This window comes from Contarinia nasturtii, unplaced genomic scaffold, assembly GCF_009176525.2.
Source record: "Contarinia nasturtii isolate CC-2019 unplaced genomic scaffold, AAFC_CNas_1.1 Cnas_scaffold_129, whole genome shotgun sequence".
NCBI lineage: Eukaryota > Metazoa > Arthropoda > Insecta > Diptera > Cecidomyiidae > Contarinia > Contarinia nasturtii.
The window spans coordinates 1,293,828-1,308,244 of NW_022197486.1; the positions used below are offsets into that span (position 1 = coordinate 1,293,828).

The following is a 14,417-nucleotide window of genomic DNA, read 5'->3' on the forward strand; positions in this document are numbered from 1 at the left end:
AAAGACGGAAAGAAAAAGAAAACAATTAAGACTTCGATTCAGTTGCATGCAAAATCACGTATATTTCTCTCGTTCTTGCTTACATATGGATAAAATTATGAAGAGATAAAAAAACAACCAGCAACTACACCAATATGTGACACAACTTATTCGAAAATCGACATTCAACCATCGACAGTTAGATGGCGTCACTTGTTTTTTTTTTCGTTTTTAAGTGTTTGTGTGCGATTGTTTAAAAAAAATAATCACCGAATTTTTTATTACAGTACAATTCTTATGGATTAATAGGTGGCGTTACTTCTCCGCTGTCGGAATCCAATTGCTCTACATAATTTCCTTGTTGGCGGTAAATTGTGAATGCATAAAATCCACCATAACCCATTGCCGATAACACCAATATGCCGATTAGAATCAAGACTACTTCGAGCGTAACAGAAAGATGCATTGGAACCACAGGCTTTAGACATTTTCGATCATTGTACCACGTACTACTGGTTCTATTGAACTGTATAAAAACGATCATATTTTAGTAATTTCTAATTTTTTCCATTTTAATTTGATTTACCTGATCAATTGCTTCAAAACAAATTTGATTTGGTGATCCGGGCAAATTTTTATAGGTTTCTTCTAACGAATTAAATTTCGTCAAACATTCTTTACAAACATCCACACGATGTATATCGCCTTCACGAAGACAATCATTCAATATACTGGTACGATTTTTGAAATTGATTATTTCAACATTTTGCTTGCAAAGTTCTTTTACTTTATTAACATCAACAATTTTATCGGCGTCACATTGCTCGACGAAACAATCTGCAATTAAATATAAAGCAATTGAAAGTAGAAAATGATAACTACAGGCTTTCTGACTACAGGCTTACTTGAACAGTCCGCATTGTTCCATAGATTTTTTGCACTTTGATATTGTTGCCATACGATATTTAAGGCATCCTGATTCATAAAGCGGTCAATGCACCGTTCACGGACTGACTTTGGATCACTGACATTTGTCAAGTTGTGAAATGATTGCACAGCTTTTACATATTGTCCAATACATGCATCACACATTCCCACCGGAACTGCATTCCCAATTGTGCACACATCCAATTCACCCAATGACTCTTTCAGTATATTGAATAATTTTCTACATTCATCCTTCGCTTCTGTAATGTTGTCACTGGAACATTTCGGAAAAAATTCAAATTAAATTTGAAAAAAAAAAAAAAACAATTGATTGACAAATTTATTTGACTGAAACGATAGATTAAAAGAGGGTTTCTTTGAAAAATAGATTCATCAAAAAATCATTTTTATTTTGATGTATAATTTTGTTTAAAACTCAAAAAAACAATTATACGGTAATTAACAATTCAAATTTTGTTTCGATTCATCATAATGGCTTTGTAGTAAAAACAGTAGGAAATATTTTTGAAAAAAAAAGTTTGTTTAAAGTTTGAATAAAACTCACCTATGAACGCAGAAAAAACTCGCGAAAAAAATTATTGAAAATAGCCAGTTAAAAATAACCATAATTGCAAGTGTGAATCAGAGTGTTTACGGAATCATACTGGCTACAGCGATCAGAAAACAAAGAAATGAAACCAGATATGATTATTCTCGGTGTTATATAGTTGATAAATTTATACTATGATTCATATATGGTGCAATTAAATGTAAATCCTTTTGTATTTTATTTATAGAAATTTGATACATTATTAAACTGGCCAAAATGTGGATTAACCGCTTCAGTAATTCAATATATTATTTATAAACTTATCACAAATCGCATATTATATTTGAGTTAATTTTTCATTTAATCATGATCATCATTTAATTGATTTTCTATTTTCTTCTTAAATTTAATCTCCATGTGGAATGTTGACAATTCAACAACAATGAATTGTTATTTGGATTTGTTTATATATCAAAAATGGTTCTGTGTGATTGTGTTGCTTTGTCTTTTGTATAATAATTTCATCACTGGATGAAATGAGTGTGATGTATATACAACAATCTAGAATATTTCGATGTTCGAAAATTCGAAAATTGAAGTAAAAAAAAATCGCGCGTAATTGGTCTGAAGAATGACAGCTGTGACAGACAACATAACCAAGCATGTTTAGCGCGTCTGTTGAAACCATTCATCACACGACATTCATTTGTTAAACAACTGAATACCGATACTTCAGCAACGTATATTATAAAAGTTTTCATAGTTTTCATTTGTGTAAAAATTGCGCATTCAACATGGATACGCTTGAATACGGGGATATTTTATGCGAAAGCAAAGGCAACATGGTAAGTTGATCGAAATAAAAAAAAAAATAATATGAAAATGAATCAATGGAAATTTCCATAAAATACATTGTTCAGTACCGTTTATTGATTTGTGTACAATTTCTCTCCTTCTCTCTTTCTGTTGCATGTGGTTTGTGTGTGCAGACGTCTGGCCGCCTCAAAATGACCGATCAAAACATCATCTTCAAAAGCAATAAAACAGGCAAAGTTGATCAGCTAAATGGAAGCGACATTGAGATGGTGAACTTTCAACGATTTGTTGATTCGATTGGTTTGCGTATGTTCACAAAAAATGGTTCTTTGCATCGTTTCATCGGTTTCAAATCAGGCGAAGAGGGTAAACTTGCTGATTTTTTCAAAAAGAATTATGCAAAAGATATGCTTGAAAAAGAATTATCATTACGCGGATGGAATTGGGGCACCGTACATTTCAATGGATCCGTATTGAATTTTGACTGTGACAAAAAGACCAGCTTCGAAATACCTCTACAAAATGTGTCACAATGTACAACTGGTAAAAATGAAGTCACAATGGAATTTCATCAGAACGATGACACACCGGTTAGTTTGGTTGAAATGCGGTTTCACATACCAGTAACGGAATCAGCCGAAGTCGATCCAGTCGAAGCATTCCATCAAAATGTGGTTAAGCAAGCATCCGTTTTGTCTGCTTCGGGTGATGCCATCGCCATATTCCGAGAACTTCAATGTCTTACACCGCGGTATGACTCATTCCATTGCAATGCCATTTTAATTTCTGAATTCGTTTAAAAAAAACTTTTTTCTCTCTTCCCCTTCCCCTCCCTCTCTCTTTTCCACAGTGGTCGTTACGACATTAAAATCTTCCAGTCGTTCTTTCAACTTCATGGAAAAACATTTGACTATAAAATTCCAATGTCGACGGTATTACGACTGTTCCTATTGCCACACAAAGACAATCGTCAAATGTTCTTCATTCTGTCATTGGATCCGCCAATTAAACAAGGTCAAACGCGTTATCATTTCCTTGTATTGTTATTTGGCAACGAAGAAGATACAAGCATCGAGTTACCGTTCAGCGAAGAAGAGCTGAAAACAAAATACGAAGATAAATTGACGAAGGAACTGTCAGGACCGGTGTACGAAGTGTTAGGCAAAATAATGAAAGCATTGGTTAATCGAAAATTGACGGGACCCGGTTCATTTATTGGACATTCAGGTACGCCGGCCATTGCGTGCTCATTCAAAGCGGCCGCTGGTTATTTATATCCATTAGAACGTGGTTTTATGTACGTAAACAAGCCACCGATGCACATTCGATTCGAAGAAATTTCATCGGTTAATTTTGCCCGAAGTGGTGGTTCCACGCGTAGTTTTGATTTTGAAATTGAACTCAAAACCGGCGTTAAGACAACATTCAATAGCATCGAAAAAGAAGAGTACAATACACTTTTCAATTACATTACGAACAAAAAGGTTCATGTCAAAAATACCGGAAAAAGTGTAAGTATTCAACACACGATTCAAGTGTCAAAACACTTATTTGGTCGCAAATAATTTTAATCAACATAAAAAAAATTAAATTTCAATTCAAACAGGATAAAGCTGGTTACAATGATAATGACTTTGGCGATTCGGAAAATGAAGGTGAACCAGATGCATACCTGGCACGTGTAAAGGCTGAAGGAAAAGCTCGTGATTCAGATGACGATGGCAGCAATTCAGATGAATCTACTGATGATGATTTCAATCCAGATGCTGGTGAGTTAATACAAATTATTTTAAGGTTCATGTCAAAACCCGAACAAAATTTAAAAAAAAAATCGCATTATTCGTTTGTTTTCAATAGAAAAAGAAGAAGATGTTGCCGATGAATATGATAGTAACGTATCGACAACAGATTCGTCTGACGGTGAATCGGATGATAGTGCGGCTCGCGAAAAGAAGAAGAAAAAGAAGGAGAAAAAGGAAAAGAAAAAAGATCACCGTGAAAAGACAAGCAGCAGTTCGGTATATAATCAAAAGTCCATTTGCATTTTTTTCTGTCAACAACTTTCCAATCAATTTTAATCGATACTCATAAAATTGTCGATTTCTTTTTTCCCTTCATGTTTCTTTAGTCAAAATCAAAGAAAAAGAAGAACAAAGATGAAAATGCACCAAAACGAGCATCTACCGCATTCATGTTATGGTTGAATGAGAGCCGCGAAGAAATCAAACGTGAAAATCCAAACTTAAAAGTAACTGAAATCGCAAAAAGAGGTGGCGAATTGTGGCGTGAACTCAAAGATAAATCGATTTGGGAAGAAAAGGCCGCAAAAGATAAAGAACGCTACGCCAATGAAATGAAGAACTACAAAGCATCTGGCGACGATTCGGCGTCCAAGAAACGCAAGAAAGAATCATCATCGCCCAAAAAATCAACGTCACAAACAATGGCCGGCAGTGGATTTAAGAGCAAAGAATATATCTCGGAAGATGACAGCTCGAGCGGTTCAGATGACAACAAAAAGAAGAAGAAAAAGGTCAGTACACGACAATGAAAGAGAAACAAAAAGCAATTTGTGAGAGAATTTATTTTGATTTTATGCATTTGCAGAAGAATGAAACGGAATCGGAAGACGATGATGATGAAGACGAAGAAGATGGTAGCGGCAGTGCCAGTGATTAAACAGACCGTTTCCCAGCGAAACTCATTACAATTCTAGATTAAGCCAGAAAGAAAAACAACAACAACAACCAATGTTATGTCTAAGTATTTTTTTAAGCTCACAAATGCATTGGTTTAATAACTAATGAAAATGAGATGTTGAGATTCGTTTGTATGTTTTTATATTAAGTAATATCATTTCCATTCATAATTCTAATGTCTAGTGACATAATATTGAATAAGAATAGTTGAATAAATGATCATTTTCACAAAACATACAATTGTGGCAAAGTTTTTATTTTGACAAATATACAGATGAGAAATGATGGCTTTTTTTAACTTTACGTACAAAAAATGGCCAACTGAATGAGTTTAAATTCTAATTTTCAGTAAAATAAAGATCGAAACAAAAAATGTGAAAAAGAATTGTTTTTTTTTAAATATTTCTGTAAAAAAATATCAAGGCTGAAAATATTATAGTATGCGGAAAAATAAAATTGTTTTGCATAGTTCAGTTTTTGTTCTTTCTCTGTGTAGTTTTTTTTTTCTTCTAACACAATCTCATATGAATTATGGAAAAGAAACCCGAACAGAGTATGTGAGATTAGATTGGATGTGAAGTTCAGAATTCAAACATGTTCACCATGTGAACACATACGTATATAAATATGCACTGGAATTTCGCTAGCAGCACCAACGCACACTCAAACCGAAATCGTTGCTGATCCATTGCATGAAGAAGAATGACCCATACCCAATATGAAGAATGGTATGAGACGAACGCAACGCCAATGCACAAAGCATTCCAATGAATTAGAAAGAGAGAAAGGCATAGGGACAGAGAGAGAGAGAGGAAGAACAACCGATTTAACAACACAAGCATGCATGTACATACACGGTATGTTTAGTGTGTTGACGATAAATACCTTAAGAAAAATTTCTTCTTCTTTCGTTCTTCTTATAATTCTTCCTTCTTTGCATTACCAATAGCATGGTGGTGACTCTCGGTGTTGCGGCTACTACTTCTGTTTCTCAATATACAAAGCATCGTTTACTCTTTAATACACACACGAACATGCTTACATATACATGCACGTACGTGAATACACAAAACTTGCTGGTGTTGTTGTGTGTTAAAGTCTCAGTGAGGTAAATGTCGATCATTCGCATTAAATGTTTATTATATATATACATACAATTTAATTGCACAGCATTAAACAGTGTGGTGGTCGTTTGTGCATTCCATTCCAACTTTCCCGAAATAAATCAACAAATCAGCAGTTTGATGCATGATCTTGTTTCTATATATTTTTTTTCTTTTCGTATCATCGTCGAATAGTAACAATTTCTTCACGAGGAAAATTTGATAATCATTTGTGTCGGTGATAAAATTGTGAAGAACCACGAAAGAACAGTACACAGAAAAAAAAAAAGAATCATCGACCCCGATTAATTGAGTTAGTGTTGAATAAAGATCTCTCTTTCGTTCTAAAAAAGGTGTCCCTGGAATTCGTTGACATAATATTAAATGAGACAAATCAAGTAAAGATTGTATTCCAATTAATCAACAAGTGAACAACAGCAACAACAATAAACTAACAAGCATACCATGGCATTTTTATGCCCCGTTCGAATAGGTCGGAGTAAATATCCATTTATCTATCTTTATTACAACCATCCATTCTTTCGATTCTGTTCCATTACTCATTAATTAAATTCTTTTTTGATGCACCCCCAGGTCGGAGTAAAAAGAAATGTAAGTGTTACAGATATTTTTTTTTTAATTCAGAAAGAAATGTTGAACAATATTTTCCCATGAGAAAGATGAAAGAATAGTCCAATTTTCCGCAGTGAGATGATGATTAAAATGATTTTTTTTTTGTTTATTGTCTCATGCATTACTTATTGATCAGCGGTTAGTGGTGAAATTGATAAGGATTTAACGAGATCAAACAGTGGTCTTGGATTAAATCATGGATTGGGTCGTATCACTGGATCGGCAAGCATTGAAACATTGGTTCGTGTTGGCATTGAGAAAGAGCATGGATTAAGTCCCGACTCAAAAATGGTCGTTTTGCATGATTTCACACCGTGCGTCGATGACGAATTGGAAGTGAAGCGTGGACAAATTGTGAACATTTTATATCGTGAAAATGATTGGGTTTACGTTATTGGACAAGATACACGTCAAGAAGGTTTCATACCATACTCTTATTGTACACCATATAATACACAATTGGCCGATTTGGCCATCAAGAAAAAGCTTCCCCGCACTGAACAAATGCTATACTTTGGCAATGAAAATGGAAATGACAAAGGTACATTTGTTTGAATGGATTTTAGAAATAGTTTTCACACAAATATTTTATTGTTTTTTAGGTGATTCGAATGCAAATACTAACAACAATAGCAATGACACAAATAATAACAATGAGGGAAACAGCAATAACAATGAGGTTGATAATTTTTAACAAAATTAAATTATTTAAAACGGTTTTAAAACGAAAAATCTTTTTTCGACTCTCATTCTTACAGCATAATAATGGAAGTAAATTGAATAATCCGAATTCGGTCGATAATACTGAGGTTTGTTAGAAATTACAAAAAAAAAACCATAGACGTTGACCCAGCTTTCAAAGATCATGATTTCTCTCCTCAAAAAAGTCTGAAAACGGTTTTTTTACTCAAATTCTCATTCTCCTTCGTAATCAATTGGAAACCTTGTTGTCAACACCTATGAAAAATAGCATATTTTAATTGAAAACCAGCCTTTTTTAACGTGTTAATATATTTTCGTATAGCATAACACTGGAACAAAGACAAATAATCAATCATCTGCATCTGAATTAATTGAATTGTCCACAGCCGAGATTCTTGATGATAATACAATGTCTGGTTTGATTGGACTACAAAATTCCATGCTTAAACATTCACAGGCTAGTTTAAGCTCCGATCAAGACTACATTCCATTTGCAAAAGATATTTGCGGACGATACATTGTACTCTATACATTTATCGCGCGCGATGAGAACGATGTGTCAGTTGAGCGCGGAGAATTTGTTACGGGTATTTTGCATTATTTTTTTCACATTCCAGTCATTTTAAATTTAAAAATCGTAAAAAATAAAAATGTTCAATATCAATGGATTTTATGGTCAATATTTGCACAAATATATTTTTTTTATTTTCTTTATTTATTCTCATTGTGGTAAAATGTTCAGTTTTAAATCGTGAAGATCCGGAATGGTTTTGGATTGTACGCAGTGATGGCCAAGAAGGTTTTATTCCGTCAGGATTTGTGTACCCGGCTGATAATATTTTGCAAAATAGTACAAAACCATCGGCACAAAATGCATATAATGCAGCAATGAATCAATTGAATGATGCCCGTCAATTACAGAATCAAACGTCGGAGGCAATCGTGACCAATGATGCGAATACATGTCAAACGCACAATTTGCAAATGAGCACAGCCATCGGCCATGTAAATAATGGTATAAACGATCAAACGATGCTGAACAATGGTGCAACCAATAATTCCAGTAATACCAATAATCAAGTGCAAGTTTCGCAACAGCAACAACAACAACAACAACAACAACAACAACAGCAGCAGCAACAATCCATTATTGGTGGTTCGGAAGATTTGCGCTATCATGGAACTGAATTAGTTATGTTGTATGATTACAAGGTAACGATATTGGAAATTTTCAAGCAAATCAAATTGATTTGAAAAAATGTTTTGCGTTTTTTTTTTTTTGTATTCATTTTGCAGGCTCAAGCTCCAGATGACTTATCGGTACGCCGTGGCGATTGGATCTATGCCGATTTGAATAATCAAACGGTGGATGGTTGGCTATGGGCGTATGCTCCAAAAACCCGAAAATATGGCTTCATTCCAAAAGCATATGCACGCACACCTGCAATGACTAGTCTCTGAGTGGTGGAGAAGAGCAAGAGAGATAGATAGAGATAAAGAGATAACGAGAGCTCCAGTCCAACGAAACAGTGCTATAAATAAAATAGTTATACGTTTAGAGTTTTTTTTAACGATTTTGTTTGTCATCAATTTTTGTTTGTAAGCCTTTCACGATTTACCTTTCGAATCTCTAATATTCTTTTTAAAATATCATATTTAAAATGAATTTTCTATTTTTATTTTTTAAATTGAAAATATTTTTTCGGTCGTCTTTCCAGTGAACTTTTTGAAATGGCCGTGTCTGCATTAACATATTGACATAAAGTCACAGTATAAGTTATTATCAATAATTAGTTATTTTTAATTTATCAATGAACGAACATTACTAAAAAAACAACAACAAAAATGTAAACATTTTTTCAATTTTTTCGAAAATAATAGTTTTTTTTCATCCTTTTATTTTCCTTCAATTGATTATGACTGTAGACAAGCAGTGCACATGTGTCGAATTGTTAGAAAACTAAAATCTATACACACAAATGCATTTTTTTTAATTAGTAAACTCTCCATTTCTTTTTGGTTGGTTGGATCTTATTGGCTTCGTGCACTTTCTTCATTTCTTCGTATTGTTTTCGTATTTCTTCAATTTGTTCCTTAGTTATGGTGCATGGAACTTTTAATGCCATTTGTTCATTTCGTATAAATTCCAAATTCTTCAATTTTTGCTCCAAAAATGGCAATTTGTCTGCATCCAATTGCTTTCGATATGCGTCCAATTTTTCATTTTTAACTTCCTCACAATACGAATTGGTTAGTTGACGCAAACCTTCTTTTCGAGAAATCATGATTTCATTTTCTTTTGACGGTTTGGGCTTGAATTGCAAGTCCAAACGCTCCAACAGCCATTCGTATTGTTTGTAGTCCGTTTGACGCAAATTTTTAAGCATATGAAATCGACCCACCGTCAATTTATGAATTTGCAATCGATAAACTTCTCGCGTTCTACGACGTTCTTTTTGATTTGCAATACACCATTGCATGTATCGAATGCTGCCAGTCAATTGGGCAACTACAGAGTGACAAATAAAATATTGAATTGGTCATACGGCTGAAGAATAGATCGAGTATTTTATACTTACTCATGGCCACTGGCGAATTGTAATCATAAACATGCGATCGAACTGAATCAATCAATGTCTTTTCATAAAATTCTTTCGTATATTTCAACGGATGCCATCCAAGGGTAAATTGATTTCGAACGTTTGGCTCAGCACTAGAAAATAAAGAGCAAAGATATTTAATTTATGTCGAATACGTAAATATTGGTTGTTTTATTTTATCATCACTAATAAAAACTTACTTCTCTAATTCGGACGAAAATTGATACTGAACACAAATATTTGTTGGATCTGGTAGAACAAAAGATCCAATATCACCAGTTCGTTCTGCCTTCCATCGTGAAATTCGTTCTGGTGGTTCCCATTTTATTTTTAAATTGACGGTTCTCGTTCGTGCCAATATTGCTGGATTAATTATTATATTTTTGCTCGAATTTACCTAAGAGGAGAATCACAAAAGAAAAGAATAAAATTTTAAATAATCGATAAGTAATCGAAACTAATCGAAAAATAATCGTAAAACAATCAATAATAATTAATAAGTAATTTTTAAGTGATTTGCCCCTCGAATTTACCGTATGCTTCGTAATTAAACTAAACATTTTGTTGCGGTACAAAAAGGGCAAAAAGTTGAAACTAAAATCTCATTAACAATCTTGTGCAGTATTTTCATTCAATTCAATGAAAAAACTATACATAACCTAAATGTTTGACACAACATGCAAATAGTTCGGTAAAAAGATGTCGGGTCGCTGCATGTCACAACAGCGACATCGCATACTGAAATGCTTTCATTCTGACATTTAATTTTAAAACAAAAGCCGCAGCAACACAAAAAGCTGGTAAACAATTTCTGTGTAGGCTGTGAAGTGTGTGTATTTTTATTGTTTCAATTCAAAATTCAAATTAAAATCGTAAAGTGTCTAACAAACGTGAATATGGTCATGGATTATGCAAACATAATCGATAATGGAGCATATAGTATTAAAATTGGCACATCCGTTGAGAATGATCCAAAGTAAACAAAATCAAAATGTGGCGTTTTCATTGCAAATTCGTGATAAATTCTTTATGAATGAAATGACTAAATGTGTGAATTGGTTTTTGCATTTGTTTTTATCACATTTTTAGAATCATACCGAATTGTATAATGAAGGCAAAATCAGAGCGACGCCGTCCATTCATTGGTGATCAAATTGAAGAGTGTCGAGATGCATCGGGACTTTTTTATATTCTATGTTTTCAAAGAGGCTACTTGGTGAATTGGGATGTCCAGGTAAGTGTCTGCTGCTTCGTTTGCATACATTTTCGATAAAAATTTATTTGTGTTGTTTTTTTTTTCATCTCTGTCATGAATGTCCGAACATGTACAGAAAACTGTATGGGATTATGCGTTTAGCAAAAGTTGTGCATCGGTTGATTTTACACGACCAACAATAATAACTGAGCCACAATTTAATTTTACATCAATTCAAGAGGCGATGACCGAAATTTTTTTCGAAGAATTTGACTGTGAAACGCTGCTACGAACGACAGCCGCCGATTTAGCATATGAAAATTATGCAACAACAAAATCATTGTCGGCACCACATTGTTGTATTGTCATTGATATGGGTTATAGTTTTACGCACATCATTCCATTTGTAAAGGGTGAACGGGTGAAACAGGCGATTCGGCGCATCGATATCGGTGGCAAAGTTTTAACAAATCATTTAAAAGAAATAATCTCATATCGACAATTAAATGTAATGGATGAATCATATGTTATCAATCAAGTGAAAGAGGACTCATGTTATGTGTCACAAAATTTTTACCATGATATGGATATAGCAAAGAAACGAGATCCCAAAAATAAAATCACCCGAGAATATGTGCTGCCCGATTTTACAACAATAAAACGTGGATTTTTAAGAGAACCGGTTGCCGGTAAACAGGCTGATGATCAACAGACGTTACGTTTGTCAAATGAACGATTTACCATACCCGAATTGTTATTTCATCCATCCGATGTTGGTATCCGACAAATGGGATTGGCCGAAGTTATATTTGATGCATGCAAATCATGTCCGGAAAAGGCATTGGGTCATTTATTACCAAACATTGTGTGTATTGGCGGTTGTGCAATGTTTCCCGGCATGGCAGAACGACTGCAGAAAGAAGTGAGAGCTTTGGCTCCCGATTACATTGACGTTGCGGTTACAGTGCCAAAAAAGTAAGCAATTTTCCAAGGAGATGTCTCTTCCATAATGTTTGTTAATTTCATCATTTCAAACCATTTCCTTTTTTTATCACAGTCCAATCACATATGCATGGCAAGGCGGAAAAATACTCAGTCAACAGGATGACTTTTTGGCCAAATGTATGACGCGTGAACAATATGAAGAAGAAGGTGTACGAGGTGTTACCGAGAAATTTGCTATTTAAATAATCTACATATATTTTATTTTTGTAAGCGAGAACAAACAAAGACGGAAAACAGAAAAAAAAATTAAAAATAGAAATCAGTTCAATATTCATGACAATGTGTGGCGATTCAGTTATTCAATGGCGCCAGCTTGAAGTGGATACATTCAAACACACAACAATCTTACTTTATCTTGTTTCGAATGGTCCCATTTTGTTTTCTTTTCACAATGAAATAGTATAGCCCATGCAGATTGAAATCTAAACCATAAAACGAACGTATTAAAAAAAAAGAACATTTTCCTTTCATTTTCTTATTTTGGATTTGTTGAGTCGTTATAAATCGAGAATGTGCAATGCATATTGCATATTCAATTTTGGAATGATCAAAGCCAATCTCCTTATAAATCGACTAAATATGGGCATATTGGTAAGTATATATATGCGTGCAAACGTTGAAGAACAAGAGAAATGAATAAAAAAATGTAGTGGTGTATACCATTCGAATCCGACTAATGATGCTAATGTACGTATGCACTTCGGCATTCTTTTATTCCAACTGTGGCAACGCAACATATACATATCGCTTACGCTTAAATCTTGAATCAACAGCAAAAAAATGTCATAAAAAATGGTTTATAATTTCTGGTAAAGAAGATTTGAGTTTTGTTTTGCTTATGTATAATGTGGAATTTTCCACGCTAATACTATAAAGATAAACAAAGACGTTAAGTCACAATATATACTGAAAAATGAATATTTCCCAAACTTTCATGAGTATATCGTTTGTTTGTATTACAGCTTCTGGACATCCTTTAGTTAGGCGATATAATATCCTGTTCCGATGAAATTGTTTATCTTGGCTACAAGATCTGCTCTAATATCTCCACATTTAATAATAGATGGTATTTTAAATGTGACGGTATGTTGCACCAATAGCAGTAGATGGTGCTGCCAAAACATAGACATCAGATCAATTGATTTTTACCATATTTTTGTTTAAATCGTGGAATTGCTGCCTGATGATTATTCATTCTTCATTTTTAAATGCTTGAAGAATAATTGAAACATTGAATTCAAATTAAAATCGATTTACAAATATCATGAATCGGAATTGAATTTGGTCTCTGAGCTGAAACATTCACGTTTGAAGTATAATTTCTGAGTGTCTATGGTAAACCCCAAAAACAGTTGATTTGCCAGAGATACTTGTGGTTATCATTCGAATCAATGAGAAATCAGTCTTCTTTCTATTACAAATTTGTTATATGTGACCCATCCTAAAAACTGAAACAATAGACCCGGTCTTTTCATGAAACATTTTAAAATGTATCTTGTTTCTTATCTTTTTGGGACATACTTTTCCTTGGATATTTTTGCAGAGAAAAATAAACGATTCAATTTGAATTGTATTACAGTTTTTTTTTTTGCTGCACAAAATAGGATATTAAATCAAAGTAATAACACAAAGTCACAAAATGTGTTTACTATTCGCCATTTTTTGTGACAATTCTATGTTTATATTTATCTGCATATGTTTATATCAGCACATGCAACTAATACACATGCATTGCCTGTGTGTAAATTATGACAAGCGCTTGAACTATACACAAAAATTGTACAAATTTAATTCATGTTTGTGTCGTACAAATCGTGTATGGCATGCACGCTGTTGTTTTTTTTATCTCGGATTTATTCTTTGGTGTAAGTTGGCTTTGAATGTGATGGTGCTTAGTCGTGTTCCATCTCTCGTTGTCCTCTTCGTCCGACCGATAGTCAGTCACATTGAGTGTAAAGTTCGTCTTACATACACACAAACAAATACACAGAAGTACGAGTGTGCGGAGTGTGACTGCTGTGCCGTGTATATGTATGGGCAAATATAATTTGTTGAATGCTGGGCTTGCTATTAACATCGGCGACAGAGTGTGGCATAACACACATCGAGAGATAGATGAGAGTTTTACATGCGTATTATACATGTGTTCGTGTGTATGGTGTTGCTGTTGCTGCTGAGTAATGTTGTTGTCCGCGCGCCATACACCAT

General features: G+C 33.9%; 5 protein-coding genes across 7 annotated transcripts; 3 read left to right on the forward strand and 2 right to left on the reverse strand.

Moving 5' to 3' along the window:
• Nucleotides 1-32: 32 nt before the first annotated feature.
• Nucleotides 33-1,901, reverse strand: LOC116344457 (osteopetrosis-associated transmembrane protein 1-like). The gene is made up of 5 exons (XM_031773012.1): nt 1,715-1,901; nt 1,472-1,574; nt 885-1,180; nt 566-816; nt 33-505 (listed from the first exon to the last, which is right to left on the reverse strand). The coding sequence occupies exons 2-5, from the start codon at nt 1,531-1,533 to the stop codon at nt 275-277; spliced, it is 840 nt and encodes a 279-aa protein (XP_031628872.1). The 5' UTR covers nt 1,534-1,574; nt 1,715-1,901; the 3' UTR covers nt 33-274.
• Nucleotides 1,902-2,079: 178 nt separating this feature from the next.
• Nucleotides 2,080-5,208, forward strand: LOC116344446 (FACT complex subunit Ssrp1). The gene is made up of 7 exons (XM_031773000.1): nt 2,080-2,301; nt 2,446-3,023; nt 3,123-3,783; nt 3,879-4,041; nt 4,130-4,290; nt 4,401-4,805; nt 4,880-5,208. Exons 1-7 carry the CDS (start codon nt 2,251-2,253, stop codon nt 4,949-4,951), a joined length of 2,091 nt encoding a protein of 696 aa, XP_031628860.1. The 5' UTR covers nt 2,080-2,250; the 3' UTR covers nt 4,952-5,208.
• Nucleotides 5,209-6,083: 875 nt separating this feature from the next.
• On the forward strand, nt 6,084-9,247 carry LOC116343517 (SH3 domain-containing protein Dlish). Of its 3 annotated transcripts, none has more exons than XM_031771630.1 (8): nt 6,084-6,577; nt 6,679-6,686; nt 6,844-7,248; nt 7,310-7,386; nt 7,466-7,516; nt 7,732-7,996; nt 8,152-8,621; nt 8,706-9,247. In XM_031771630.1, the coding sequence occupies exons 1-8, from the start codon at nt 6,540-6,542 to the stop codon at nt 8,868-8,870; spliced, it is 1,479 nt and encodes a 492-aa protein (XP_031627490.1). In that variant the 5' UTR covers nt 6,084-6,539; the 3' UTR covers nt 8,871-9,247. The 3 variants fall into 3 exon arrangements, with proteins under 3 accessions (XP_031627490.1, XP_031627470.1, XP_031627481.1); XM_031771610.1 differs by having other exon boundaries at nt 6,084-6,573; nt 6,669-6,686; XM_031771621.1 differs by having other exon boundaries at nt 6,084-6,567; nt 6,669-6,686.
• Nucleotides 9,248-9,272: 25 nt separating this feature from the next.
• LOC116343535 (28S ribosomal protein S15, mitochondrial) lies at nt 9,273-10,664 on the reverse strand. The gene is made up of 4 exons (XM_031771653.1): nt 10,543-10,664; nt 10,210-10,406; nt 9,989-10,122; nt 9,273-9,918 (listed from the first exon to the last, which is right to left on the reverse strand). The coding sequence occupies exons 1-4, from the start codon at nt 10,567-10,569 to the stop codon at nt 9,404-9,406; spliced, it is 873 nt and encodes a 290-aa protein (XP_031627513.1). The 5' UTR covers nt 10,570-10,664; the 3' UTR covers nt 9,273-9,403.
• A 96-nt stretch (nt 10,665-10,760) lies between these two features.
• Nucleotides 10,761-12,549, forward strand: LOC116343525 (actin-related protein 6). The gene is made up of 4 exons (XM_031771643.1): nt 10,761-10,985; nt 11,099-11,243; nt 11,341-12,179; nt 12,262-12,549. Exons 1-4 carry the CDS (start codon nt 10,906-10,908, stop codon nt 12,389-12,391), a joined length of 1,194 nt encoding a protein of 397 aa, XP_031627503.1. The 5' UTR covers nt 10,761-10,905; the 3' UTR covers nt 12,392-12,549.
• The last annotated feature ends 1,868 nt before the right edge of the window (nt 12,550-14,417 follow it).

What these genes read in the sequence shown, in the direction of transcription:
- LOC116343517 (XM_031771610.1), top strand. Translation starts at nt 6,540, where the DNA reads ATGGCATTTTTATGCCCCGTTCGAATAGGTCGGA. An exon ending in GCGCGGAGAATTTGTTACGG is followed by an intron (nt 7,997 to 8,151) that starts GTATTTTGCATT and finishes TAAAATGTTCAG; the next exon opens with TTTTAAATCGTGAAGATCCG. An exon ending in TTATGTTGTATGATTACAAG is followed by an intron (nt 8,622 to 8,705) that starts GTAACGATATTG and finishes TTCATTTTGCAG; the next exon opens with GCTCAAGCTCCAGATGACTT.
- LOC116344446 (XM_031773000.1), top strand. Translation starts at nt 2,251, where the DNA reads ATGGATACGCTTGAATACGGGGATATTTTATGCGAAAGCAAAGGCAAC. An exon ending in CTTCAATGTCTTACACCGCG is followed by an intron (nt 3,024 to 3,122) that starts GTATGACTCATT and finishes TCTTTTCCACAG; the next exon opens with TGGTCGTTACGACATTAAAA. An exon ending in TGATTTCAATCCAGATGCTG is followed by an intron (nt 4,042 to 4,129) that starts GTGAGTTAATAC and finishes TGTTTTCAATAG; the next exon opens with AAAAAGAAGAAGATGTTGCC.
- LOC116344457 (XM_031773012.1), bottom strand. Translation starts at nt 1,533, where the DNA reads ATGGTTATTTTTAACTGGCTATTTTCAATAATTTTTTTCGCGAGTTTT. An exon ending in GAACAATGCGGACTGTTCAA is followed by an intron (nt 817 to 884) that starts GTAAGCCTGTAG and finishes ATTTAATTGCAG; the next exon opens with ATTGTTTCGTCGAGCAATGT. An exon ending in GTTTTGAAGCAATTGATCAG is followed by an intron (nt 506 to 565) that starts GTAAATCAAATT and finishes GTTTTTATACAG; the next exon opens with TTCAATAGAACCAGTAGTAC.
- LOC116343535 (XM_031771653.1), bottom strand. Translation starts at nt 10,569, where the DNA reads ATGTTTAGTTTAATTACGAAGCATACG. An exon ending in GTTTAATTACGAAGCATACG is followed by an intron (nt 10,407 to 10,542) that starts GTAAATTCGAGG and finishes TTCTCCTCTTAG; the next exon opens with GTAAATTCGAGCAAAAATAT. An exon ending in CAATTCGCCAGTGGCCATGA is followed by an intron (nt 9,919 to 9,988) that starts GTAAGTATAAAA and finishes GTCACTCTGTAG; the next exon opens with TTGCCCAATTGACTGGCAGC.
- LOC116343525 (XM_031771643.1), top strand. Translation starts at nt 10,906, where the DNA reads ATGGTCATGGATTATGCAAACATAATCGATAATGGAGCATATAGTATT. An exon ending in TCCGTTGAGAATGATCCAAA is followed by an intron (nt 10,986 to 11,098) that starts GTAAACAAAATC and finishes TCACATTTTTAG; the next exon opens with AATCATACCGAATTGTATAA. An exon ending in TGGTGAATTGGGATGTCCAG is followed by an intron (nt 11,244 to 11,340) that starts GTAAGTGTCTGC and finishes GAACATGTACAG; the next exon opens with AAAACTGTATGGGATTATGC.